General features: G+C 60.3%; 1 protein-coding gene across 2 annotated transcripts in view; it reads left to right on the top strand.

The window, feature by feature from the left end:
- Positions 1-25,695, top strand: part of LOC138371289 (uncharacterized) — a 147,271-nt gene extending 121,576 nt beyond the window's left edge. For both annotated transcript variants that reach the window (XM_069336080.1, XM_069336081.1), the window contains 3 exons: positions 7,895-8,041; positions 24,326-24,505; positions 24,621-25,695. In XM_069336080.1, the coding sequence (XP_069192181.1) occupies positions 7,895-8,041; positions 24,326-24,505; positions 24,621-25,133 (840 nt within the window). In that variant the 3' untranslated portion in view covers positions 25,134-25,695. The remainder of the gene's footprint in view (positions 1-7,894; positions 8,042-24,325; positions 24,506-24,620) is intronic.
- The last annotated feature ends 397 nt before the right edge of the window (positions 25,696-26,092 follow it).

Raw genomic sequence — 26,092 nt, forward strand, 5'->3', positions numbered from 1 at the left:
TTCATTACATTCAACGCCGTTTTCTGGGGGGAGCCCCGTCGGCTCCCCGGAGCTATCCCAGGCTGATATGCTAATGTCAGACTTTGGCATCAGTCATGTGTATGGAGTTCTTAGGCCTACCGGGGACCACGGCCAGAACCGGGCCCCCTCAGAGAGGCAAGGGGAGCAATGGCCTATAGAAGCCCCCGTGTTAGTGGAAGCATTCTATGTCTGCCATCGACCGGAACAGGCACCCAGAAAGGTAAGCGCCCCAAAACAAACCCCTATTCTGGTTAAAATTGCTACCTAAAACCGAACTAGTGGATAGAACTCCCCAACCGAAAACAAGCAAACTAGTGTGACGTCACACACTGCCGCGCCGCTGTCTGCGCAGCTCCCCCCTCCCCGGGAGGGGGAAGGGGGAGCCCCAGACCCCCCGCGCCGGCTACCCACACCTCAGTTCTTGAGGCTGATGCTATAGGCGATGGTCGTGTGCTCTGGCTCCGGTGTCGCTACTGCACTGTGCTTTGCGTGTGGTGTTAGTTTTGTGGGTGCGAGAGCCAGGAGTTATCTTCAGTACTCGGGCTGCATGCGCCTAGGGCTGCCTTCCCTAGGTGCCCTGTAAGTACTGCCCTTGGGGCTTGGGGCCACCTTCCACAGGCTCCTCGGGGTCTGCCTCTGCTGGTCCGTTTTACCTTTCGGTTTTTCGGCCGCCTGTTGGGCTCTTGGGTGTTCTGTTCTCCCTTGTTACCGGCAGGTAAGAGGCAGTTTGCACTGGTAGGGGCGCAGGGTGCTGCTCAGCTTGTATTTCCCGACTTCGCGGCCGGCTCTGTTCCTTAGGGTTCGCTGTCCTCTTGCGGGGTTTTGTTTTTCTTTTTGTTTTTGCCTGGTGGGGGGTTCTGTCATTTTATTCAGTTTGTTTTTGCCCTTCCACTGTTCTCATCGGTGGCGCCCCCTGCTAGGTCCCCGTGAGTGTACACGTCCCTAGGGTTCAGCTTTAGAAGTTTGCTTGGTAGTTTTGGGCGCCGGTTTGCAGCACCCTGCCTGGGACTACCTGAGCGCGAGTCCTCTTAAAGTAAACGCTCAGGACCCTGGGAATCCCCTAGGGGGCGCGTGGGTCCGATGGATGTGACCCCGGAGTCCCCACTCGCTGTGTGCGAGTTTGAGGGTTGCTCGGTCCCCTTGTCTCAGGGTGACCCTCATTGTTTTTGCCTCTGCCACGCTGCCTGTTGGGTCGGTGATACTTTCGACCCTGAGTCCTGTGAGTGTTGCTGCTTGCTTGTGACTCAATTTACCCAATCCTCTGATTCTATTCGGGTACAGGCGGCACGTGCGTTGCAGTCTAGGTTTCGTCTGTTGCAACGCGCTCGGTTGGTTGCTTCCCCGGATGCCCCGGGGCTGCCCCGCTTTGCTTTTCGAGACCCGGACTTGGGGGTGGGGGTCGCTTCGATCCTGGTTCAGTCCGCACCTCCTCGTCCTTCCCCTTCTGTTCGTTCTGGTCCCCCGCCCCTGCTTCCGGCCCCGAAGCGTCTGAGGGTTTCGGGGTCGGAGCAGGGGTTACTTGATCTCGAGACTCGGGCAGCTTCGGGGGTTGCCCCTTCCGGGGGGGCGGCAGAGGCATTCGAGTCTTGTCTCCCGGCCGAAGCTTCAGGGTCTGACCAGTGGGCCCCTCTTCCTCCAGCTTTTCCGGCTGCTCCGTCCTTGTCTTGTGGGGTCGGGGCTTGGGGAGAAGACTCGGCCTCGGGTCCTGTGGTGACGGACCTCGAGGCTGGGGAGGGGCTGACTTGGGGGCCTTGGGCCCCGCTGGACCCCGCCGGGGTTTTTCTTCCCACTGAGCGGGGCTTATTGTTACAAGGAGTGGGGTTTTCTTTCCCCCCCTCTGCGTACGAGTTGGATTTGGTGTAGGCCCCTCCCCAGGTATTGTTCCGTGTTCCCCTGGGTACGTCGGTTCCGTCCTTCCGGAGGTTTTCGGCTTATCGCATCCAACCTGGTGTGGTGCGAGCGGCCTTTGCAGCTTACCTCCTGCGTGACCCGGATTATGCCTCGGAAATGGATCCGTCCACGTCAAGGTTGGGACTTCGTTCCCTTTCTGGCTCCGTTCCGAGGTTCCGGAGTCGTCCTGGCTAGCAGACTGCCCCTTGTTTGGTCTGGATTCCTGGCATTCCTTCTGTCGTTCCCGCACGCTGGAGTGGCGGGAAGCTTCCACGGTGCTTCAGGTTTTCCTGGGGGGTGAACTTGAGTACCTGAATGAGTGCTTGTTTGCCCCTGCCCTTCCCCGCGATGTGGGCGTTATTCAGCTCCATGTGCAGGTTCCCTCCCTTTCGGCGGCGCTCGTGGCGGAGGACTTGCGCGCTTGGGGCCTTTTGTGTTCGGCCTTGCGGTTCTTTTCCCTCCTGGAGCTGTCTTCGGATTGGCTCGTGGAGGATGTGGGGACGCTTGGGTCCGTCCCGGGGTCCGGCACCTTGTCCTCGGCTGCGCGTTCGTCGGCTGCCTTGTTGAAGCTGTTCACGCCGATTTTGCGGGATGCGGTTTCCCTGTTCTATGCTTCCCGTCTCGCGTGTCGGCAGGCGGTGCTGGGTTCCTCCATGGGATCTGCTTGGGCTCTGGCTCTTAGGCGTTCTTCACCTTTTTGTCCTCTCCTGTTTGGGGAGTCGGCCGTGGCGCAGTTTATTCAGGCTGCGTCGGCGGCTTGTCGTCCGATGTCGGACTTGTTGGTTTTCCGGGGGTCCCGGGGTGGGTCTTCCCGGAAAGGTCGTGCCAGGGCTCGGGGTTCCTCTCGTCATGGTAGGCCTCTGGTGTCAGGTTTGGGGTTGGCTCCTCCTGCGGACCCTCCCTCGTCTGGTCGGCGCGGTGTTCGCGCTGTGCGGGGTTCTGGGTCTCGTAGGGGTCGCCGGCCCTTTCGCGGTTTGCCCCTTTGACGGGGCGATGGGGGGGCGGCTTGCGCTGTTCGCCCGCGCCTGGTCCCACGTTTCGTGGGCCTTTCGGGTCGTGTCTCGCGGCCTGCGGTGGCGTTGGGTGGCCCCTCCCCTCTTTGGGGGGTCGGGGCTGGCAGGGCAGGCTTCTTCCCCTGCGCTCTGTCGCGTCGTCTTGGAGTGGGTACGCTTGGGCGTCGTCGAAACGACGTCGTCCCTCAGATGGGTTTCCCGTCTGTTTCCGGTTCCGAAACGGGACTGCGCGGACCTGCGGTTCATTCTGGACTTGTCCCGTCTGAACCCCTGGGTTCATTGCCCCTCCTTTCGGATGACTACGCTGTCTCAGGTTCGGCTCCTCTTGGAGCCGGGAGCTTGGATGGTGTCCCTGGACCTCCGGGACGCTTATTGGCATGTCCCGATTCATCCGCGGTTCAGGGACTGGCTCGGTTTTGTAGTGGGGCGTCTGAGTTACCGCTTTCGTTGTCTCCCGTTCGGGTTGAACCTGGCACCTCGCGTGTTCACACGCCTTACACGGGTTTTGGTAGCTCGTTTGCGTCTCCTAGGTGTTCGAGTGTTGGCCTACCTCGACGACTGGCTGGTTTGGGCTCCCAGCCAGTCAGCTTGCTTGCTAGCCAGGGATTTGGTTCTTTCCCAGCTCGCCGGGTTCGGGTTCTTGGTGAACTGGAGGAAGTCCCATCTGGTTCCCTCTCAGGTTCGGACATGGCTGGGTCTCGTGTGGGACTCTCGAACCGCCTCCTTGTCTCTCCCTCCGGAGTCTCTCCTGCGGCTGCAGTCCCGCCTTCGTCTGTTTCTGGAGGGCCCTCGGGTCACCCGGCGGTTGCTCGAGGGGCTGTGCGGGAGCCTGAACTTCGCGATGGTGGTCTACCCGCCGGGTCGGGTTTGGCTTCGACGGCTGTTCTGGTTCCTTCGGGGTTCCCCCTTCCACCTCTCTCGCGATCGCAGAGTTCGACCCCCGGGGGACTTGCGTCGGTTGCTGCGTCACCGGTTTCCTCTTCGGGTTTTTCGGGGTTCAGTGCCTTGGCGCCTACCCGAGCCCTCGCTCGATGGGTACACGGATGCGTCATCTCGGCTGGGGTTTTGTGACCAGTGCTCACCAGGCCGGCCAGGGGCGTTGGGATCCGTCCTTCCGTCGAGCTCACAGTACGGTGCGGGAGTTCGCGGCAGTGTGGTTTGCTCTGGGGAGGATTCGGGTGGCCCGCGGATCGACGATTCGGCTCCATTCGGACTGCTCTCCGGTGGTTCATTGCCTGAACCGCGGGGGTTCGATGCGGTCCTTGTCTCTTTGGGGTTGGTCGCTTCGGGTGACTCGTCTGCTGAGTTCTCGGGGTTTGGCTCTCCTGGCGGTTCACGTACGGGGCGTGTCCAACGTCTTGGCCGACGCCCTGTCTCGCTTCGTTCCTCTCTCCACGGAGTGGACGGTCGACGACGAGTCCTTCCTTTGGCTTTGCCAGACGTTCGTGCGCCCCGAGGTGGACCTCTTCGCGTCGGCGTGGTCGCGGCGTCTTCCCGTTTATGCGGCGCCCTTCCCCGATTGCGAGGCCGTCGGGGTCGATGCCTTTCGGCTCGACTGGACGAGGTGGGGGTTCCTGTATCTCTTTCCCCCGGTTCGGCTGTTGCTCCAGGTCCTGACTCGCTTAGAGACTTACCGGGGGAGAGTTGTCCTTCTAGCCCCTTGGTGGCCGGCCCAGCCTTGGTTTCAGGCGCTGGTTGCTCGGTGTCCGACTCCGAGGGTTTTTCCCGCGGCTCCGCCTCTTTCAGCAGATCGGGCCGGTACGTCACGTAGCTGGTTCGATCTTCTCCTCGAGTCTTCGCGTATGGTTTTTTTGACTCGAGTCTATCATCATCTCTATGGTGATCAGGTGGCCTCCTTGTTGGTGTCCCACCTGAGGGCTTCTTCTCGGCGGCAGTATGCAGTTTTCCTGGCGGTCCTTCCGTTTCTTTTTGCGTCTTCGTCGTGTTAGCTCCTTGTCTGTTCGGGTGGTCTTGTCCTTCCTCTCGTGGTTGTTTCAGGACCGTCATCTTATGCCTAACACTGTCGCTTCGTATCGTGCGGCGCTGGCGGAGCCGCTTCAGCTTGCTTTCGGTATCGATGTTACGTCTGCGCCGTTTCGCAAGCTGTCTCGTGCATTGTTTCACCTCCGGCCTGCTCATGCGTCGCCTGAGCCGTCCTGGTCTTTGGACGGAGTGCTCGTTTTCCTTTCATCTCCTCGTTTCGTTGTGGCCCCTTCGGTCCAGGATTGTTTTTCCAAGGCACTTTTCTTGTTGGCTTTGGCCTCTGGGGGTCGGGTAGGGGAGCTTCATGCTCTCCTCCGGCGCAGGGGTTTCTGCTCTTTTGGTCGTGGTGATAGTTTTGTTCGTTTGCAGCCGTCTCCTTCTTTTCTGGCGAAGAATGAGACTGCTGCGTTCCGGAGGGGTCCATGGGTGGTTGATGCTTGGTTGGCCTGGCCGGGGGTGCATCATGTTTTGTGATCGGCGGCTGCAGCCAGTTGTCTCGGCTTCGAGTTGAGGGGTGAGCGACGACCGCCTCCCGGGTAAGTCCCTCTTTTTCTGTCTGTGGGTAGTTAGCTCCAGGGAGCCGACGGGGCTCCCCCCAGAAAACCAGCGTTCAATGTAATGAAACGCCATTTTCTGGGTGAGTCCCGGAGGCTCCCCGGCATCCCTCTCTCCCTCCGGTCGGCGGTTTTTCGCGTTTTTGACATCCAGCCTCAAGAACTGAGGTGTGGGTAGCCGGCGCGGGGGGTCTGGGGCTCCCCCTTCCCCCTCCCGGGGAGGGGGGAGCTGCGCAGACAGCGGCGCGGCAGTGTGTGACGTCACACTAGTTTGCTTGTTTTCGGTTGGGGAGTTCTATCCACTAGTTCGGTTTTAGGTAGCAATTTTAACCAGAATAGGGGTTTGTTTTGGGGTGCTTACCTTTCTGGGTGCCTGTTCCGGTCGATGGCAGACATAGAATGCTTCCACTAACACGGGGGCTTCTATAGGCCATTGCTCCCCTTGCCTCTCTGAGGGGGCCCGGTTCTGGCCGTGGTCCCCGGTAGGCCTAAGAACTCCATACACATGACTGATGCCAAAGTCTGACATTAGCATATCAGCCTGGGATAGCTCCGGGGAGCCTCCGGGACTCACCCAGAAAATGGCGTTTCATTACATTCAACGCTGGTTTTTTTGCTCTAACACCTGAAACATTGTTAATAACAAAGTCAGCTATCATCTTGGTGTTTCTCTACACTGTGGTCAATACAGTACTCAGTGTTCACTACACTCATCTTATTTTGTCAAATTACTTCACTCAGTCTGATGCTTCATTGTAGTGCAATTACTTTACTAAGAGCATGATACTTCATTGTAGTGCAGTTACTTTACTTAAAGCCTGATGTTTCATTAGAGTCCAGGTTCCACCATTGTAACACTGTAAGGTGTTTGGTTTAGTTGTATTTAAAATACATAGAGATACATGAGTCACAGACAGGAATTTGAATTTGAGAAGGCGCCAGGTTGTCGGCCTGAGATCTCACACCTCAAAGCGTTAATGACCTCAAGTGACCTGAGGTCAGATCATGCGAATTTCACCTTGCTTCTGCTAATCTTATAATTGGAGCCTGGTAGCCTTCAAACATGCCGACGTTTAAGGAGTGGCTTGGTAGAGTGCCTGAGGCTATCTACTTGTGGGCGGAGTTAGTTACTAGGTTCCCCAATATATACTCGGAGAGCTATCGATTCGAGAGCATTAACAGAGGAGCCAGCAAAGCAGAGAAGACGGCCTAGCCCGGGGAGGCTGTCGGCCGGCAGGGCGGGACAGTCTCTGTCAACTATAGACCCCCCCCTCTCAATCCAGCTATAGGCAGACACTTGGTGAGTTGAGCATTAAGGTGACTTGGTCGTGTTTTACAAGTGTTGTGTGATGATCAGGGGCAGTCAGTTGTAGTGTTCTCAGATTCTTGGAGGATGACTCACTTTACATATATATATATATCTTGAACATTGCTTAAATTATGATACTTAGTATGTGAAATATAATTGAATTTATTATTTAAATTGCCTTTAACTGTGTCCCCTAGAGTTTGAGTTGAGGTGAGAAAGCCTCTGCGATTACTGGTTTCATGATTTAATGAGTACATGATAAAGATGGGACATACTAATAATGACCTTGATAACATCTTTTGTGAATATTGTGATACAGACAAGTTCCATTCCTGGTCTTGTATGTAATGATCATGAATGGATGGTGGCAGCATTTCTTCTTCTTCTACTATCTACTCTTCTTCTACTTCTACTATCTACTCTTCTACTTCTACCTATCTACACCTCTCCCTCCACCCCTCTCTAAACTCTCACTTTCAACTAATGACCCTCCTCGCTCCTCCCACCTCTCTACCTCTCACCCCAGACCCTCACTAATTACTTCACTATTCATTTCTTTCCTTTCGTTTTCTCTTATACGTTTGTGGCACTGAAATGTATTCTAGAGTTCTCTCTAGAGTTCGGGTAGCTGATCCAGTTACGGCGCCTTGTAGTCGCCGCACCTAGGTAGTCGAATACCTAGGTTACAAGGTGTTGAACTAGCGAGGCTGCCTTCGGAACTCTGGAGGTGCTCTAGAATAGGTAGCTAACTGAGGACGGGATAATGGACTAGAGAGAGCTGTTTCCCCCGGCCTCGTTAGTTAACTGGGGGGTGGAATAATGGACAAGATAGAGCTATTTCCCCCACCCCCCGTTACACCATTAATGTTTGTGTTGGTAATGACAGGTGCAGGAGACCAACAGGGAGGCGCTGGAGATGATGACCACAGAGACAGGTGCCACAGCTGACCCCGTACACCTGGGAGACTCAGCCTCCACCATTAATGTTTGTGTTGGTAATGACAGGTGCAGGAGACCATCAGGGAGGCCCTGGAGATGACGACCACAGAGACAGGTGCCACAGCTGACCCCGTACACCTGGGAGACTCAGCCTCCACCATTAATGTTTGTGATGGTAATGACAGGTGCAGGAGACCATCAGAGAGGCCCTGGAGATGACGACCACAGAGACAGGTGCCACAGCTGACCCCGTACACCTGGGAGACTCGGCCTCCAGCATCATGAATAAAGTTCAGGAAATCGCTGGACAGATCTCCCAGAAGCAATTAACAGTAAGTTTTTTTTCTCATATCACAAGATATTGAGTTGCATTTTGAGGAGAGGAAGCTGTTCTTAGGTTTATCGAGGTTCCCCTAGGTCAACTACTGACTTAATATACAATACACAATAGTCGCCATAGTCCTGGAAAAACATTTACTGCTAGGTGAACAGAGGAATCTGGTGAAAGGAAACATGGGAATCATTTCTGTCCTGCGCGATGATTGAAGTTGCGATTCTCTATTGAACCCAGGATCCTGGCCCCCTCACAGAGGCGCAGAGACCGGGTGACACTCCACCAACCTACCGGGAAAGCATCCAGGAAGACAGTGAACCAAAAAAGACCGCTGATGGGTACGAAGAGACTGAAGCCTTGAAACTGCCAACTAACTCCCAAACAATGCCAGCACCAACCCCCTGCCAGTAGAGGGGGGCTGGAGCTACAGGTCCAGCACCAACCCCCTGCCAGTAGAGGGGGGCTGGAGCTACAGATCAAGCACCAACCCCCTGCCAGTAGAGGGGGGCTGAAGCTACAGGTCCAGCACCAACCCCCTGCCAGTAAAGGGGGGCTGGAGCTACAGGTCAAGCACCAACCCCCTGCCAGTAGAGGGGTGCTGGAGCTACAGGTCCAGCACCAACCCACTGTCCAGTTAAGGGGGGCTGAAGTTCCAGGTTCAGCACCAACCCCCTGCCAGTAGAGGGAGGCTGGAGCAACAGGTCCAGCACCAACCCCCTTCCAGTAGAGAGGGGCAGGAGCTACAGGTCCAGCAGCAACCCCCTGAAATTAGAGGGGGGCGGGAGCTACAGGTCCAGCACCAACCCCCTGCCAGGAGAAGGGGTGCTGGAGCTACAAGTACAGCACCAACCCCCCCCCCCCTGCCAGTAGAGGGGTGCTGGAGCTACAGGGACAGCACCAACCCCCTGCCAGTAGAGGGGCTAGAGCTACAGGTCCAGCACCAACCCCCTGCAAGGAGAACGAGGCTGGAGCTACAGTTCCAGCACTAAACCCCCCCCCCCCTGCCAGTAGAGGGGGGCTGGAGCTACAGGTCCAGCACCAACCCCCTGCCAGGAGAAGGGGGCTGGAGCTACAGGTCCAGCACCAACCCCCTGCTAGTAGAGGGGGGCTGGAGCTACAGGTCCAGAAGCAACCCGCTGCCAGTAGAGTGGGGCTGGAGCTACAGGTCAAGCACCAACCCCCTGCCAGTAGAGGGGGGCTGGAGCTACAGGTCAAGCACCAACCCCCTGCCAGTAGAGGGGGGCTGGAGCTACAGGTCCAGCACCAACCCCCTGCCAGTAGAGGGGGGCTGGAGCTACAGGTCCAGCACCAACCCCCTGCCAGTAGAGGGGGGCTGGAGCTACAGGTCAAGCACCAACCCCCTGCCAGTAGAGGGGGGCTGGAGCTACAGGTCAAGCACCAACCACCTGCCAGTAGAGGTGGGCTGGAGCTACAGGGCCAGCACCAACCCCCTGCCAGTAAAGGGGGGCTGGAGCTACAGGTCCAGCACCAACCCCCTGCCAGTAGAGGGGGGCTGGAGCTACAGGTCAAGCACCAACCCCCTGCCAGTAGAGGGGGGGCTGGAGCTACAGGTCCAGCACCAACCCCCTGCCAGTAGAGGGGGGCTGGAGCTACAGGTCCAGCACCAACCCCCTTCCAGTAGAGAGGGGCAGGAGCTACAGGTCCAGCAGCAACCCCCTGAAATTAGAGGGGGGGCTAGAGCTAAAGGTCCAGCACCAACCCCCTGCCAGTAGAGGGGGGGCGGGAGCTACAGGTCCAGCACCAACCCCCTGCCAGTAGAGGGGTGCTGGAGCTACAGGTCCAGCACCAACCCCCCCTGCCAGTAGAGGGGGGCTGGAGCTACAGGTCCAGCACCAACCCCCTACCAGTAGAGGGGACTGGAGCTACAGGTCCAGCATTAACCTCCCCCCCCTGCCAGAAGAGGGGGGGCTGGAGCTACAGGTCCGGCACCAACCCCCTGCCAGAAGAGGGGGGCTGGAGCTACAGGTCCGGCACCAACCCCCTGCCAGTAGAGGGGGCTGGAGCTACAGGTCCAGCACCAACCCCTGCTAGGAGAAGGGGGCTGGAAATACAGGTCCAGCACCAACCCCCTGCCAGGAGAAGGGGGGCTGGAGCTACAAGTCCAGCACCAACCCCCTGCCAGAAGAGGGGGGCTGGAGCTACAGGTCCAGTACCAACCCCCTGCCAGTAGAGGGGCTGGAGCTACAGGTCCAGCACCAACCCCCTGCAAGGAGAACGAGGCTGGAGCTACAGTTCCAGCACTAACCCCCCCCCTGCCAGTAGAGGGGGGCTGGAGCTACAGGTCCAGCACCAACCCCCTGCCAGGAGAAGGGGGCTGGAGCTACAGGTCCAGCACCAACCACCTGCTAGTAGAGGGGGGCTGGAGCTACTGGTCCAGAAGCAACCCGCTGCCAGTAGAGGGGGCTGGAGCTATAGGTCAAGCACCAACCCCCTGCCAGTAGAGGGGGGCTGGAGCTACAGGTCAAGCACCAACCCCCTGCCAGTAGAGGGGGGCTGGAGCTACAGGTCCAGCACCAACCCCCTGCCAGTAGAGGGGGGCTGGAGCAACTGGTCCAGCACCAACCCCCTTCCGGTAGAGAGGGGCAGGAGCTACAGGTCCAGCAGCAACCACCTGAAATTAGAGGGGGGGGCTAGAGCTAAAGGTCCAGCACCAACCCCCTGCCAGTAGAGGGGGGCGGGAGCTACAGGTCCAGCACCAACCCCCTGCCAGTAGAGGGGTGCTGGAGCTACAGGTCCAGCACCAACCCCCCCTACCAGTAGAGGGGGCTGGAGCTACAGGTCCAGCATTAACCTCCCCCCCCCTGCCAGAAGAGGGGGGGCTGGAGCTACAGGTCCGGCACCAACCCCCTGCCAGAAGAGGGGGGGCTGGAGCTACAGGTCCGGCACCAACCCCCTGCCAGTAGAGGGGGCTGGAGCTACAGGTCCAGCACCAACCCCTGCTAGGAGAAGGGGGCTGGAGCTACAGGTCCAGCACCAACCCCCTGCCAGGAGAAGGGGGGCTGGAGCTACAAGTCCAGCACCAACCCCCTGCCAGAAGTGGGGGGCTGGAGCCTCAGGTCCAGTACCAACCCCCTGCTAGTAGAGGGGGGCTGGAGTTACAGGTCCAGCACCAACCCCCTGCCAGTAGAGGGGGGCTGGAGCTACAGGTCCAGCACCAACCCCCTGCTAGTAGAGGGGGGCTGGAGCTACAGGTCCAGCACCAACCCCCTGCTAGTAGAGGGGGGGGGGGCTGGAGCTACAGGTCCATCACCACTCCCTGCCAGTAGAGGGGGCTGGAGCTACAGGTTCAATACCATTCCCCCCCTGCCAGTAGAGGGGAGCTGGAGCTACAGGTCCAGCACTAAACCCCTGCCAGTAAAAGGTGGGCTGGAGATACAGGTCCAGCACCAACGCCGTGCCAGTAGAGGGGGGGGGGGGGGGCTGGAGCTACAGGTCCATCACCATCCCCCCTGCCAGTAGAGGGGGGCTGGAGCTACAGGTCAAGCACCAACCCCCTGCCAGTAGAGGGGGGCTGGAGCTACAGGTCCAGCACCAACCCCCTGCCAGTAGAGGGGGGCTGGAGCTACAGGTCCAGCACCAACCCCCTGCCAGTAGAGGGGGGCTGGAGCTACAGGTCAAGCACCAACCCCCTGCCAGTAGAGGGGGGCTGGAGCTACAGGTCAAGCACCAACCACCTGCCAGTAGAGGGGGGCTAGAGCTAAAGGTCCAGCACCAACCCCCTGCCAGTAGAGGGGGGCGGGAGCTACAGGTCCAGCACCAACCCCCTGCCAGTAGAGGGGTGCTGGAGCTACAGGTCCAGCACCAACCCCCCCTACCAGTAGAGGGGGCTGGAGCTACAGGTCCAGCATTAACCTCCCCCCCCCCTGCCAGAAGAGGGGGGGCTGGAGCTACAGGTCCGGCACCAACCCCCTGCCAGAAGAGGGGGGGCTGGAGCTACAGGTCCGGCACCAACCCCCTGCCAGTAGAGGGGGCTGGAGCTACAGGTCCAGCACCAACCCCTGCTAGGAGAAGGGGGCTGGAGCTACAGGTCCAGCACCAACCCCCTGCCAGGAGAAGGGGGGCTGGAGCTACAAGTCCAGCACCAACCCCCTGCCAGAAGTGGGGGGCTGGAGCTACAGGTCCAGTACCAACCCCCTGCCAGTAGAGGGGGGCTGGAGCTACAGGTCCAGCACCAACCCCCTGCTAGTAGAGGGGGGCTGGAGCTACAGGTCCAGCACCAACCCCCTGCTAGTAGAGGGGGGCTGGAGCTACAGGTCCAGCACCAACCCCCTGCTAGTAGAGGGGGGCTGGAGCTACAGGTCCAGAAGCAACCCGCTGCCAGTGGAGGAGGGAAGGCTGGAGCTACAGGTCCAGCACCAACTCCCTGCCAGTAGAGAGGGGCTGGAGCTACAGGTCCAGCACCAACTCCCTGCCAGTAGAGGGGGGCTGGAGCTACAAGTCCAGCACCAACTCCCTGCCAGTAGAGGGGTGCTGGAGCTACAAGTCCAGCACCAACGCTCTGCCTGTAGGGGGGCGGGAGCTACAGGTCCGGCACCAACCCCCTGCCAGTAGAGGGGGGCTGGAGCTACAGGTCCAGCACCAACCCCCTGCCAGTAGTGGGGGGGGGGGACTGGAGCTTTAGGTCCAGCACACACCCCCCACCTCTTTCAGAGGGGGGCAGGGGGCTGGAGCTACAGGTCCAGCACCAACCCCCCCCCCCATTCCTTTACAGGGGGGTAGGGGGCTGGAGCTACAGGTCCAGCACCAACCCACTGCCAGTAGAGGGGGGCTGGAGCTACAGGTCCAGCACCAACCCACTGCCAGTAGAGGGGGGCTGGAGCTACAGGTCCAGCACGATCCCCCTTGCCAGTAGAAAGGAGGGGCTGGAGCTACAGGTCCAGCACCAACCCTCTGCCAGTAGAGTGGGGCGTGAGCTACAGGTCCAGCACGATCCCCCTGCCAGTAGAGGGTAGGGGCAGGTCCAGCACCAACCCCCTGACAGTAGATTGGCGATGGTTATCTTGAGGTTATCTTGAGATGATTTCGGGGCTTTCGTGTCCCCGCGGCCCGGTCCTCGACCAGGCCTCCACCCCCAGGAAGCAGCCCGTGACAGCTGACTAACACCCAGGTACCTATTTTACTGGTAGTTAACAGGGGCATAGGGTGAAAGAAACTGTGCTCATTGTTTCTCGCCGGCGCCTGGGATCGAACCCAGGACCACAGGATCACAAGTCCAGCGTGCTGTCCGCTCGGCCGACTGGCTCCCTACAGATCCAGCACCAACTCCCTGCCAGTAGAGGGGGGCTGGAGCTACATTCCAGCACGATCCCCCTGCCAGTAGAGGGTAGGGGCTGGAGCTACAGGTCCAGCACCAACCCCCTGCCAGTAGAAGGGGGCTGGAGCTTCAGGTCCAGCACCAACCCCTTGCCAGTAGAGGGGGGCTTTAGCTACAGGTCCAGCACCAACCCCCTGCAAGGAGAAGGGGGCTGGAGCTACAGGTCCAGCACCAAGCCCCTGCAAGGAGAACGAGGCTGGAGCTACAGGTCCAGCACCAAGCCCCTGCCAGTAGAGTGGGGCTGGAGCTACAGTTCCAGCACTCTCCCCCCCCCCTCCCTGCCAGTAGAGGGGGGCTGGAGCTACAGGTCCGGCACCAACCCCCTGCCAGAAGAAGGGGGCTGGAGCTACAGGTCCAGCACCAACCCCCTGCTAGTAGAAGGGGGCTGGAGCTACAGGTCCAGCACCAACCCCCTGCTAGTAGAGGGGGGCTGGAGCTACAGGTCCAGAAGCAACCCGCTGCCATTGGAGGAGGGAAGGCTGGAGCTACAAGTCCAGCACCAACGCTCTGCCTGTAGGGGGGCGGGAGCTACAGGTCCGGCACCAACCCCCTTCCCCCCCCCCCCTTGCCAGTAGAGGGGGCGGGAGCTACAGGTTCAGCACCAACCCCCTGGCAGTAGAGGGGGGCTGGAGCTACAGGACCAGCACCAACCCCTGCTAGGAGAAGGGTGCTGGAGCTACAGGTCCAGCACCAACCCCCTGCCAGGAGAATGGGGCTGGAGCTACAGGTCCAGCACCAACCCCCTGCTAGGAGAAGGGGGCTGGAGCTACAGGTCCAGCACCAACCCCCTGCCAGTAAAGGGGCGCTGGAACTACAGGTCCAGCACTAACCCCCCTGCCAGTAGAGGGGGGGGGGGGTTGGAGCTACAGGTCGAGCACCAACCCCCCCTGCCAATAGAGGGAGCTGGAGCTGCAGGTCCAGCACCAACCCCCCCCCCCCCCTTCCTTTAGAGGGGGGGGGGCGGGGGGCTGGAGCTACAGGTCCTGCACCAACCCACAGCCAGTAGAGGGGGGCTGGAGCTACACGTCCAACACCAACCCCTCTGCCAGTAGAGGGAGGCTGGAGCTACAGGTCCAGCACCAAGCCCCTGCCAGTAGAGGGAGGCTGGAGCTACAGGTCCAGCACCAAGCCCCTGCCAGTAAAGGGAGGCTGGAGCTACAGGTCCAGCACCAACCCCCCTGCCAGTAGAGGGGGCTGGAGCTACAGGTCCAGCACCAACCCCCCTGCCAGTAGAGGGGGCTGGAGCTACAGGTCCATCACCAGCCCCCAGCCAGTAGAGGGGGGCTGAAGCTACAGGTCCAGCACCAACCCACTGCCAGTAGAGGGGGGCTTGAGCTACAGGTCCAGCACCAACCCACTGCCTGTAAAGGAGGGATGGAGCTACAGGTCCAGCACCAATCTCCTGCCATTAGAGGAGGGTTGAAGCTACAGGTTTGAAGGGTTGGAGGGTTGAAGCTACACCAACGCTTTGCCAATAGAGGTAGGCTGGAGCTACAGGTCCAGCACCAACCCCCTGCTAGTAGAGAGGAGCTGGAGCTACAGGTCCAGTACCAACCCCCTGCCAGTAGAGGGGGGCTGGAGCTACAGTTTAAGCACCAACCCCCTGCCAGAAGAGGGGGGGGGGGTTGGAGCTACAGGTCCAGCACCAATCTTCTGCCAGTAGAGGGGGGGCTGGAGCTCCAGGTCTAGCACCATTCCCCTGCCAGTAGAGGCGGGCTGGAGCTACAGGTCCAGCACCAACCCCCTTTCATTAGAGGGGGGCTAGAGTTACAAGTCCAGCACCAACCCCCTGCCAGTAGAGGGGGGCGGGAGCTACAGGTCCAGCACCAACCCCCTGCCAGGAGAAGGGGGCTGGAGCTACAGGTCCAGCACCAACCCCCTGCCAGTAGAGGGGAGCTGGAGCTACAGGTCTAGCACCAACCCCCTGCCAGTAGAGTGGGGCTGGAGCTACAGGTCCAGCACCAACCCCCTTCCCCCCCCCCCCTTGCCAGTAGAGGGGGCGGGAGCTACAGGTTCAGCACCAACCCCCTGGCAGAAGAGGGGGGCTGGAGCTACAGGTCCAGCACCAATTCCCCTGCCAGTAGAGAGGGGTGGGAGCTACAGGTCCAGCACCAACCCCCTGCCAGGAGAAGGGGGGATGGAGCTACAGGTCCAGCACCAACCCCCTACTAGTAGAAGGGGGCTGGAGCTACAGGTCCAGCACCAATCCCCTGCCTCTAAAGGAGGGATGGAGCTACAGGTCCAGCACCAACCCCCTGCCAGGAGAAGGGGGGATGGAGCTACAGGTCCAGCACCAACCCCCTACTAGTAGAAGGGGGCTGGAGCTACAGGTCCAGCACCAACCCCCTGCTAGTAGAGGGGGGCTGGAGCTACAGGTCCAGAAGCAACCTGCTGCCAGTGGAGGAGGGAAGGCTGGAGCTACAGGTCCAGCACCAACCCCCTGCCAGTAGAGGGGGGCTGGAGCTACAGGTCCAGCACCAACCCCCTGTCAGGAGAAGGGGGGAGGGAGCTACAGGTCCAGCACCAACCCCCTACTAGTAGAAGGGGGCTGGAGCTACAGGTCCAGCACCAACCCCCTGCTAGTAGAGGGGGGCTGGAGCTACAGGTCCAGAAGCAACCCGCTGCCAGTGGAGGAGGGAAGGCTGGAGCTACAGGTCCAGCACCAACTCCCTGCCAGTAGAGGGGTGCTGGAGCTACAAGTCCAGCACCAACGCTCTGCCTGTAGGGGGGCTGGAGCTACAGGTCCAGCACCAACCCCCTCTCATTAGAGGGGGGCTAGAGCTACAAGTCCAGCACCAACCCCCATGTAGAAGGGGGCGGGAGCTACAGGTCCAGCACCAACCCCCTTTCATTAGAGGGGGGCTAGAGCTACAAGTCCAGCACCAACCCCCTGCCAGTAGAGGGGGGCGGGAGCTACAGGTCCAGCACCAACCCCCTGCCAGGAGAAGGGGGCTGGAGCTACAGGTCCAGCACCAACCCCCTGCCAGTAGAGGGGAGCTGGAGCTGCAGGTCCAGCACCAGCCTCCTGCCAGTAGAGTTGGGCTGCAGCTACAGGTCCAGCACCAACCCCCTTCCCCCCCCCCCCCTTGCCAGTAGAGGGGGCGGGAGCTACAGGTTCAGCACCAACCCCCTGGCAGTAGAGGGGGGCTGGAGCTACAGGTCCAGCACCAACCCCTGCTAGGAGAAGGGGGCTGGAGCTACAGGTCCAGCACCAACCCCCTGCTAGTAGAGGGGGGGGGGCTGGAGCTACAGGACCAGCACCATCCTGCAGCCAGTAGAGGGGGGGCTGGAGCTACAGGTCCAGCACCAATTCCCCTGCCTGTAAAGGAGGGATGGAGCTACAGGTCTAGCACCAATCCCCTGCCTGTAAAGGAGGGATGGAGCTACAGGTCCAGCACCAACTTCCTGCCATTAGAGGAGGGTTGAAGCTACAGGTCCAGCACCACCGCCTTGCCAATAGAGGTAGGCTGGAGCTACAGGTCCAGCACCAACCTCCTGCCAATAGAGGTAGGCTGGAGCTACAGGTCCAGCACCAACCCTCTGCTAGTAAAGGGGTGCTGGAGCTACAGGTCCAGTACCAACCCCCTGCCAGTAGAGAGGTGCTGGAGCTACAAGTACAGCACCAACCCCCCCTGCCAGTAGAGAGGGGTTGGAGCTACAGGTCCAGCACCAATCCCCTACCAGTAGAGGGTGGCTGGAGCTACAGGTCCAGCATTAACCCCCCCCCCCCCCCGCCAGTAGAGAGGGGCTGGAGCTACAGGTTCAGCACCAACCCCCTGCTAGTAGAGGGGGCTGGAGCTACAGGTCCAGCACCAACCCCCCCTGCCAGTAGAGAGGGGTTGGAGCTACAGGTCCAGCACCAATCCCCTACCAGTAGAGGGTGGCTGGAGCTACAGTTCCAGCACCAACCCCCCACCCTGCCAGTAGAGAAGGAATGGAGCTACAGGTCCAGCACAAACCCCCTTCCAGTAGAGGGGGGCTGGAGCTACAGGTCCAGTACCAACCCCCTGCTAGTAGAGGGGGCTGGAGCTACAGGTCCAGCACTAACCCCCTGTCAGTAGGGGGGCAGGAGCTACAGGTCCAGCACCAACCCCCTGCCAGTAGAGGGGGGGCTGGAGCTACAGGTCCATCAACACCCCCCTGCCAGTAGAGGGGGGCTGGAGATACAGGTCCAGCACCAATCTCTGCCAGTAGAGGGAGGGCTGGAGCTACAGGTCCATCACCCCCCCCCCCCCGTGCCAGTAGAGGGGGCTGTAGCTACAGGTCCAGCACCAATCCCCTGCCAGTAGAGAGGGAGCTGGAGCTACAGGTACAACACCATTTTCTCTGTCAGTAGAGAGGGGGCTGGAGCTACAGGTCCATCAACACCCCACTGCCACTAGAGGGGGGGGGGGGTTGGAGCTACAGGTTCAGCACAAACCCTCTGCCAGTAGAGGAAGAATGGAGCTACAAGTCCAGCACCAACCCCCTGCCAGTAGAGGGGGGCTAGAGCTATAGGTCCAGCACCAACCCCCTGCCAGTAGAGGGGGGTTGGAGCTACAGGTCCAGCACCAACCCCCTGCCAGTAGAGGGGGGCTGGAGCTATAGGTCCAGCACCAACCCCCTGCCAGTAGAGGGGGGCTGGAGCTACAGGTCCAGCACCAACCCCACGTTGACAGTAGAGGGGGGCTGGAACTACAGGTCCAGAACCAACCCTCTTTCCAGTAGAGGGGGGGCTGGAGCTACAGGTCCAGCACCATCCCCCTGCCAGTAGAGGGGGGCTGGAGCTACAGGTCCAGCACCATCCCCCCTGCCAGTAGAGGGGGGCTGGAACTACAGGCCCAGCAAAAACCTCTGCCAGTTGAGGGGTCCTGGAGCTACAGGTCCATCAGCACCCCCTGCCAGGAGAGGGGGGCTGGAGCTACAGGTTCAGCACCGACCCCCTACTAGTAGAGGGGGCTGGAGCTACAGGTCGAGAACCAACCCCCTGCCAGTAGAGGGGGGGGGGCTGGAGCTACAGGTCCATCACCACTCCCTGCCAGTAGAGGGGGCTGGAGCTACAGGTTCAATACCATTCCCCCCCTGCCAGTAGAGGGGAGCTGGAGCTACAGGTCCAGCACTAAACCCCTGCCAGTAAAAGGTGGGCTGGAGATACAGGTCCAGCACCAACGCCGTGCCAGTAGAGGGGGGGGGCTGGAGCTACAGGTCCATCACCACTCCCTGCCAGTAGAGGGGGCTGGAGCTACAGGTTCAATACCATTCCCCCCCCTGCCAGTAGAGGGGAGCTGGAGCTACAGGTCCAGCACTAAACCCCTGCCAGTAAAAGGTGGGCTGGAGATACAGGTCCAGCACCAACGCCGTGCCAGTAGAGGGGGCTGGAGCTACATGTCCAACACCAATCCCCTCTGCCTGTTGAGGGGGTCGGGAGCTACAGATCCAGTACTATCCCCTTGCCAGTAGACGGGGGCTGGAGCTACAGGTCCTGCACCATTTACCCTGCCAGTAGAGAGGGGGCTGGAGCTACAGGTCCATTAACACCCCCCTACCAGTAGAGGGGGGAGGCAGGAGCTACAGGTCCAGCACCAACCCCCTGCCAGTAGCGGGGGGCCTGGAGCTACAGGTCCAGCACCATTTTCCCTGCCAGTAGAGAGGGGGCTGGAGCTACAGGTCCATCAACACCCCCCTACCAGTAGAAGGGGGCTGGAACTACAGGTCCAGAACCAACCCCCTGCCAGTAAACGGGGCTTTAGCTACAGGTCCAGCACCAACCCCCTGCCAGTAGAGGGGGGCTGGAACTACAGGTCCAGAACCAACCCTCTTGCCAGTAGAGGGGGGGCTGGAGCTACAGGTCCAGTACCAACTCCTTGCCAGTAGAGGGGGGCTGGAGCTACAGGTCCAGCACCAACTCCTGGCCACTAGAGGGTGGCTAGAGCTACAGGTCCAGCACCATCCCCCCTGGCAGTAGAGGAGGAATGGAGCTACAAGTCCAGCACCAACCCCCCTGCCAGTAGAGGGGGGCTGCAGCTACAGGTCCAGCACCAACCCTCTGCAAGTAGAGGGGGGCTAGAACTACAGGTCCAGAACCAACCCTCTTGCCAGTAGAGGGGGGGGCTGGAGCTACAGGTCCAGTACCAACTCCTTGCTAGTAGAGGGGGGCTGGAGCTACAGGTCCAGCACCAACTCCTGGCCACTAGAGGGTGGCTAGAGCTACAGGTCCAGCACCAACCCCCTGCCAGTAGAGGAGGAATGGAGCTACAAGTCCAGCACCAACCCCGCTGCCAGTAGAGGGGGGCTGCAGCTACAGGTCCAGCACCAACCCCCTGCCAGTAGAGGGAGGCTGGAGCTACAGGTCCAGCACCAACCCCCTGCCAGTAGAGGGGGGCTGGAACTACAGGTCCAGCACCAACCCCACGTTACCAGTAGAGGGGTGCTGGAACTACAGGTCCAGAACCAACCCTCTTGCCAGTAGAGGGGGGGCTGGAGCTACAGGTCCAGCACCAACTCCTGGCCACTAGAGGGTGCCTGGAGCTACAGGTCCAGCACCATCCCCCCTGCCAGTAGAGGGGGGCTGGAGCTACAGGTCCAGCACCATCCCCCCTGCCAGGAGAGGGGGGCTGGAGCTACAGGGTGAGAACCAACCCCCTGCCAGTAGAGGGGGAAGGCTGGAGCTACAGGTCCAGGACCAACCCCCCTTCCAGTAGAAAGGAGCTGGAGCTACAGGTCCAGCACCAACCCCCTGCCAGTAGAGGGGGGCTGGAGCTACAGGTCCAGAATCAACCCCCTGCCAGTAGAGGGCGGCTTGAGCTTCAGGTCCAGCACCAATCCCCCCTGCCAGTTGAGGGGGGCTTGAGCTACAGGTCCAGGAGCAATCCCTCTTCCAGTAGAAAGGGGCTGGAGCTGCAAGTCCAGCACCAACTCCCTGCTAGTAGAAGGGGGCTGGAGCTACAGGTCCAGCACCAATCCCCCCTGCCAGTTGAGGGGGGCTTGAGCTACAGGTCTAGTACCATCCCCTTGCCAGTAGAGGAGGGCTGGAACTACAGGTCCAGCACCAACCCCGTACCAGTAGAGGGGGGCTGGAGCTACAGGTCCGGCACGAACCCCCTTCCAGTAGAGGGGGGCTGGAGCTACAGGTCCAGCACCAACCCCCCTGGCAGTAGAGTGGAGCTGGAGCTACAGGTCCAGCACTAACCCCCTTGTAGTAGAGGGGGGGGGGGGTGGACCTACAGGTCCAGCACCAACCCCTTTCCAGTAGAGGGGGAGTTGGAGCTACAGGTTCAGCAACAACCCCATGCCAGTAGAGTGGGGCTGGAGCTACAGGTCCAGCACGATCCCCCTGCCAGTAGAGGGTAGGGGCAGGTCCAGCACCAACCCCCTGACAGTAGATTGGCGATGGTTATCTTGAGGTTATCTTGAGATGATTTCGGGGCTTTAGTGTCCCCGCGGCCCGGTCCTCGACCAAGCCTCCACCCCCAGGAAGCAGCCCGTGACAGCTGACTAACACCCAGGTACCTATTTTACTGGTAGTTAACAGGGGCATAGGGTGAAAGAAACTGTGCCCATTGTTTCTCGCCGGCGCCTGGGATCGAACCCAGGACCACAGGATCACAAGTCCAGCGTGCTGTCCGCTCGGCCGACCGGCTCTCTACAGGTCCAGCACCAACTCCCTGCCAGTAGAGGGGGGCTGGAGCTACATTCCAGCACGATCCCCCTGCCAGTAGAGGGTAGGGGCTGGAGCTACAGGTCCAGCACCAACCCCCTGCCAGTAGAGGGGGGCTGGAGCTTCAGGTCCAGCACCAACCCCTTGCCAGTAGAGGGGGGCTTTAGCTACAGGTCCAGCACCAACCCCCTGCAAGGAGAAGGGGGCTGGAGCTACAGGTCCAACACCAAGCCCCTGCAAGGAGAACGAGGCTGGAGCTACAGGTCCAGCACCAAGCCCCTGCCAGTAGAGTGGGGCTGGAGCTACAGGTCCGGCACCAACCCCCTGCTAGTAGAAGGGGGCTGGAGCTACAGATCCAGCACCAACCCCCTGCTAGTAGAGGGGGGCTGGAGCTACAGGTCCAGAAGCAACCCGCTGCGAGTGGAGGAGGGAAGGCTGGAGCTACAGGTCCAGCACCAACTCCCTGCCAGGAGAATGGGGCTGCAGCTACAGGTCCAGCACCAACCCCTGCTAGGAGAAGGGGGCTGGAGCTACAGGTTTAGCACCAACCCCCCTGCCAGTAGAGGGGGGCTGGAACTACAGGTCCAGCACTAACCCCCCTGCCAGTAGAGGGGTGGGGGTTGGAGCTACAGGTCCAGCACCAACCCCCCCTGCCAATAGAGGGAGCTGGAGCTGCAGGTCCAGCACCAACCCCCCCTCCCTTCCTTTAGAGGGGGGGGGGCGGGGGGCTGGAGCTACAGGACCTGCACCAACCCACTGCCAGTAGAGGGGGGCTGGAGCTACAGGTCCAACACCAACCCCCTGCCAGTAGAGGGGGCTTTAGCTACAGGTCCAGCACCAACCCCCTGCCAGTAGAGGGACGCTGGAGCTACAGGTCCAGCACCAAGCCCCTGCCAGTAGAGGGAGGCTGGAGCTACAGGTCCAGCACCAACCCCCCTGCCAGTAGAGGGGGCTGGAGCTACAGGTCCAGCACCAACCCCCCTGCCAGTAGAGGGGGCTGGAGCTACAGGTCCACCACCAACCCCCAGCCAGTAGAGGGGGGCTGAAGCTACAGGTCCAGCACCAACCCACTGCCAGTAGAAGGGGGCTTGAGCTACAGGTCCAGCACCAACCCCCTGCCAGTAGAGGGGGGCTTGAGCTACAGGTCCAGCACCAACCCCCTGCCTGTAAAGGAGGGATGGAGCTACTGGTCCAGCACCAACCTCCTGTTATTAGAGGAGGGTTGAAGCTACAGGTTTGAAGGGTTGGAGGGTTGAAGCTACACCAACGCCTTGCCAATAGAGGTAGGCTGGAGCTACAGGTCCAGCACCAACCCCCTGCCAGTAGAGGGGCTGGAGCTACAAGTCAAGCACTAACGCTCTGCCTGTAGTGGGGCGGGAGCTACAGGTCCGGCACCAACCCCCTGCCAGAAGAGGGGGGCTGGAGCTACAGGTTAAGCACCAACCCCCTGCCAGAAGAGGTTGGGGGGGGTTGGAGCTACAGGTCCAGCACCAATCTTCTGCCAGTAGAGGGGGGCTGAAGTTCCAGGTCCAGCACCAACCCCCGTTCAGTAAAGCAGGGCTAGAGCTACAAGTCCAGCACCAACCCCCTGCCAGTAGAGGGGGGCGGGAGCTACAGGTCCAGCACCAACCCCCTGCCAGGAGAAGGGGGCTGGAGCTACAGGTCCAGCACCAACCCCCTGCCAGTAGAGGGGAGCTGGAGCTACAGGTCCAGCACCACCCTCCTGCCAGTAGAGTTGGGCTGGAGCTACAGGTCCAGCACCAACCCCCTTCCCCCCCCCCCCTTGCCAGTAGAGGGGGCGGGAGCTACAGGTTCAGCACCAACCCCCTGGCAGTAGAGGGGGGCTGGAGCTACAGGTCCAGCACCAACCCCTGCTAGGAGAAGGGGGCTGGAGCTACAGGTCCAGCACCAACCCCCTGCTAGTAGAGGGGGGGGGGGCTGGAGCTACAGGACCAGCACCATCCTGCAGCCAGTAGAGGGGGGCTGGAGCTGCAGGTCCAGCACCAACCTCCTGCCATTAGAGGTAGGCTGGAGCTACAGGTCCAGCACCAACCCTCTGCTAGTAGAGGGGTGCTGGAGCTACAGGTCCAGTACCAACCCCCTGCCAGTAGAGGGGTGCTGGAGCTACAAGTACAGCACCAACCCATCCTGCCAGTAGAGAGGGGTTGGAGCTACAGGTCCAGCACCAATCCCCTACCAGTAGAGGGTGGCTGGAGCTACAGGTCCAGCATTAACCTCCCCCCCCCCCCGCCAGTAGAGGGGGGCTGGAGCTACAGGTTCAGCACCAACCCCCTGCTAGTAGAGGGGGCTGGAGCTACAGGTCCAGCACCAACCCCCCCTGCCAGTAGAGAGGGGTTGGAGCTACAGGTCCAGCACCAATCCCCTACCAGTAGAGGGTGGCTGGAGCTACAGGTCCAGCATTAACCTTCCCCCCCCCCCCTGCCAGGAGAAGCGGGCTGGACCTACAGGTCCAGCACCAACCCCCTGCTAGTAGAGCGGGCTGGAGCTACAGGTCCAGCACCAACCCCCTGCCAGTAGAGGGGGCTGGAGCTACAGCTACAGATCCACCACCAACCCCCTGCCAGTATAAGGGGGGCTTGAGCTACAGGTCCACCACCAACCCCCTGCCAGTAGAGTGGGGGGGGGGGGTTGGAGCTACAGGTCCAGCACCAACCCCTGCCAGTAGTGGAAGGAGGGGGGTCTGGAGCTACAGGTCCAACACCAACCCCCTGCCAGTAGAGGGGGGCTGGAGCTACAGGTCCAGCACTAACCCCCTGCTAGTAGAGGAGGGCTGGAACTACAGGTCCAGCACTAACCCCCTTGTAGTAGAGGGGGGGGGGGGCTCAAGATGCAGGCCCAGTACCACCCCTGGCTAGTAGAGCGGGGGGGGGGGGGTGGAGCTACAGGTCCAGCACCAACCCCCTTCCAGTAGAGGGGGGGTTGGAGCTACAGGTTCAGCAACAACCCCATGCCAGTAGAGGGGGGCTGGAGCTACAGGTCTAGCACCAACCCCCTGCCAGTAGAGGGGGGGCTGGATAATGAGGCTGACACTGTCCACAGGTGATAAAGGGCTGACACTATCCACAGGTAATAATGGGGCTGACACTGACCACAGGTGATAATGGGGCTGACACTGACCACAGGTGATAATGGGGCTGACACTGTCCACAGGTGATAATGGGGCTGACACTGTCCACAGGTGATAATGGGCCTGACACTGTCCACAGGTGATAATGGGGCTGACACTGACCACAGGTGATAATGGGGCTGACACTGACCACAGGTGATAATGGGGCTGACACTGTCCACAGGTTGAGGACCTCCGCAGGATGAGGGAGCCCGTCAAGAGGCTGGTGGAGGCTGGCCGGGTGTTGGCCGTCCAGGAAGACCAAGATGGCCGCCGCTCCGCCAGGATAACTCTACAAGACGGACTGCTGTACCTCCACCCACTCCTGCGTCAGCCCACGCCCGCCCACGCCCACACCCTCCAGGTTACTTTATTACACCCACTAGTCTTACTGACATTACTGACTACTGAGTTTTGATAACTAATATGATAACATTTTGTTATACAGTTATCAGCATGATTTATTTCATTTTCTGCAGGAGAGTGAGGTTGTGGGCGTGCTGGACCCCTCCTGCACCCTGGTGTTCCTTGACCTCGGGTGGACGGGGTCAACAAGAGGGCGGGTCACCATCCGGCTGACCCCTGACACTCCGCTGGCCAGACAGTTTGTGTTGTTGTGTACGGGCCAGCGGGGCCACACCTACCGCAACACTAAACTGTTGGGGGTGTGGGGCAAGGGTCAGCCTGGGGAGTGGGTGGAGGGTGGAGACTACGAGAGTAATGATGGTGAGGGAGGAGCCCCACTGCTGCCTGACCTCAAGGGGCAGTACCGGGAGTTAGGCCGGGCAGGAGCTGTGTTGTGCTGGGGTGTGCCGGGGGGTCCCATGAGTGCCCAGTTCGGCATCACCACCAGGGACCGCCCGGGTGGTGGCCAGTGGGTAAATGTCTTCGGTGATGTGGTGAGCGGCCTGGATGTGGTGAGGGCAGCAGTCAACCACAGTGACATTACGGAGGTGACTGTGGTGGACTGTGGTGTTGTGCTGCCACTCTAGTTCACAGTACCATCACCATCACTACTGTGGTGTTGTGCTGCCACTCTACTTCATTGTACCACCACCATCACTACTGTGGTGTTGTGCTGCCACTCTAGTTCATTGTACCACCACCATCACTACTGTGGTGTTGTGCTGCCACTCTAGTTCACTGTATCACCACCATCACTAATGTGGTGTTGTGCTGCCACTCTAGTTCACTGTACCATCACCATCACTACTGTGGTGTTGTGCTGCCACTCTAGTTCACTGTACCACCACCATCACTACTGTGGTGTTGTGCTGCCACTCTAGTTCACTGTACCACCACCATCACTATTGTGGTGTTATGTTGCCACTCTAGTTCACTGTACCATCACCATCACTACTGTGGTGTTGTGCTGCCACTCTAGTTCATTGTACCACTACCATCACTGCTGTGGTGTTGTGTTAGTCCTGGGGCCCTCAACCGTTCCTGGTATGGGAGCCACCATGCCCCGTCTGGCTTGCTGTGTTAGTCCTGGGGCCCTCAACCGTTCCTGGTATGGGAGCCACCATGCCACGTCTGGCTTGCTGTGTTAGTCCTGGGGCCCTCAACCGTTCCTGGTATGGGAGCCACCATGCCCCGTCTGGCTTGCTGTGTTAGTCCTGGGGCCCTCAACCGTTCCTGGTATGGGAGCCACCATGCCCCGTCTGGCTTGCTGTGTTAGTCCTGGGGCCCTCAACCGTTCCTGGTATGGGAGCCACCATGCCTCGTCTGGCTTGCTGTGTTAGTCCTGGGGCCCTCAACCGTTCCTGGTATGGGAGCCACCATGCCCCGTCTGGCTTGCTGTGATAGTCCTGGGGCCCTCAACCGTTCCTGGTATGGGAGCCACCATGCCCCGTCTGGCTTGCTGTGTTAGTCCTGGGGCCCTCAACCGTTCCTGGTATGGGAGCCACCATGCCTCGTCTGGCTTGCTGTGTTAGTCTTGGGGCCCTCA

The sequence above is a fragment of the Procambarus clarkii genome, chromosome 35, assembly GCF_040958095.1.
Source record: "Procambarus clarkii isolate CNS0578487 chromosome 35, FALCON_Pclarkii_2.0, whole genome shotgun sequence".
NCBI classification, from domain to species: Eukaryota; Metazoa; Arthropoda; class Malacostraca; order Decapoda; family Cambaridae; genus Procambarus; species Procambarus clarkii.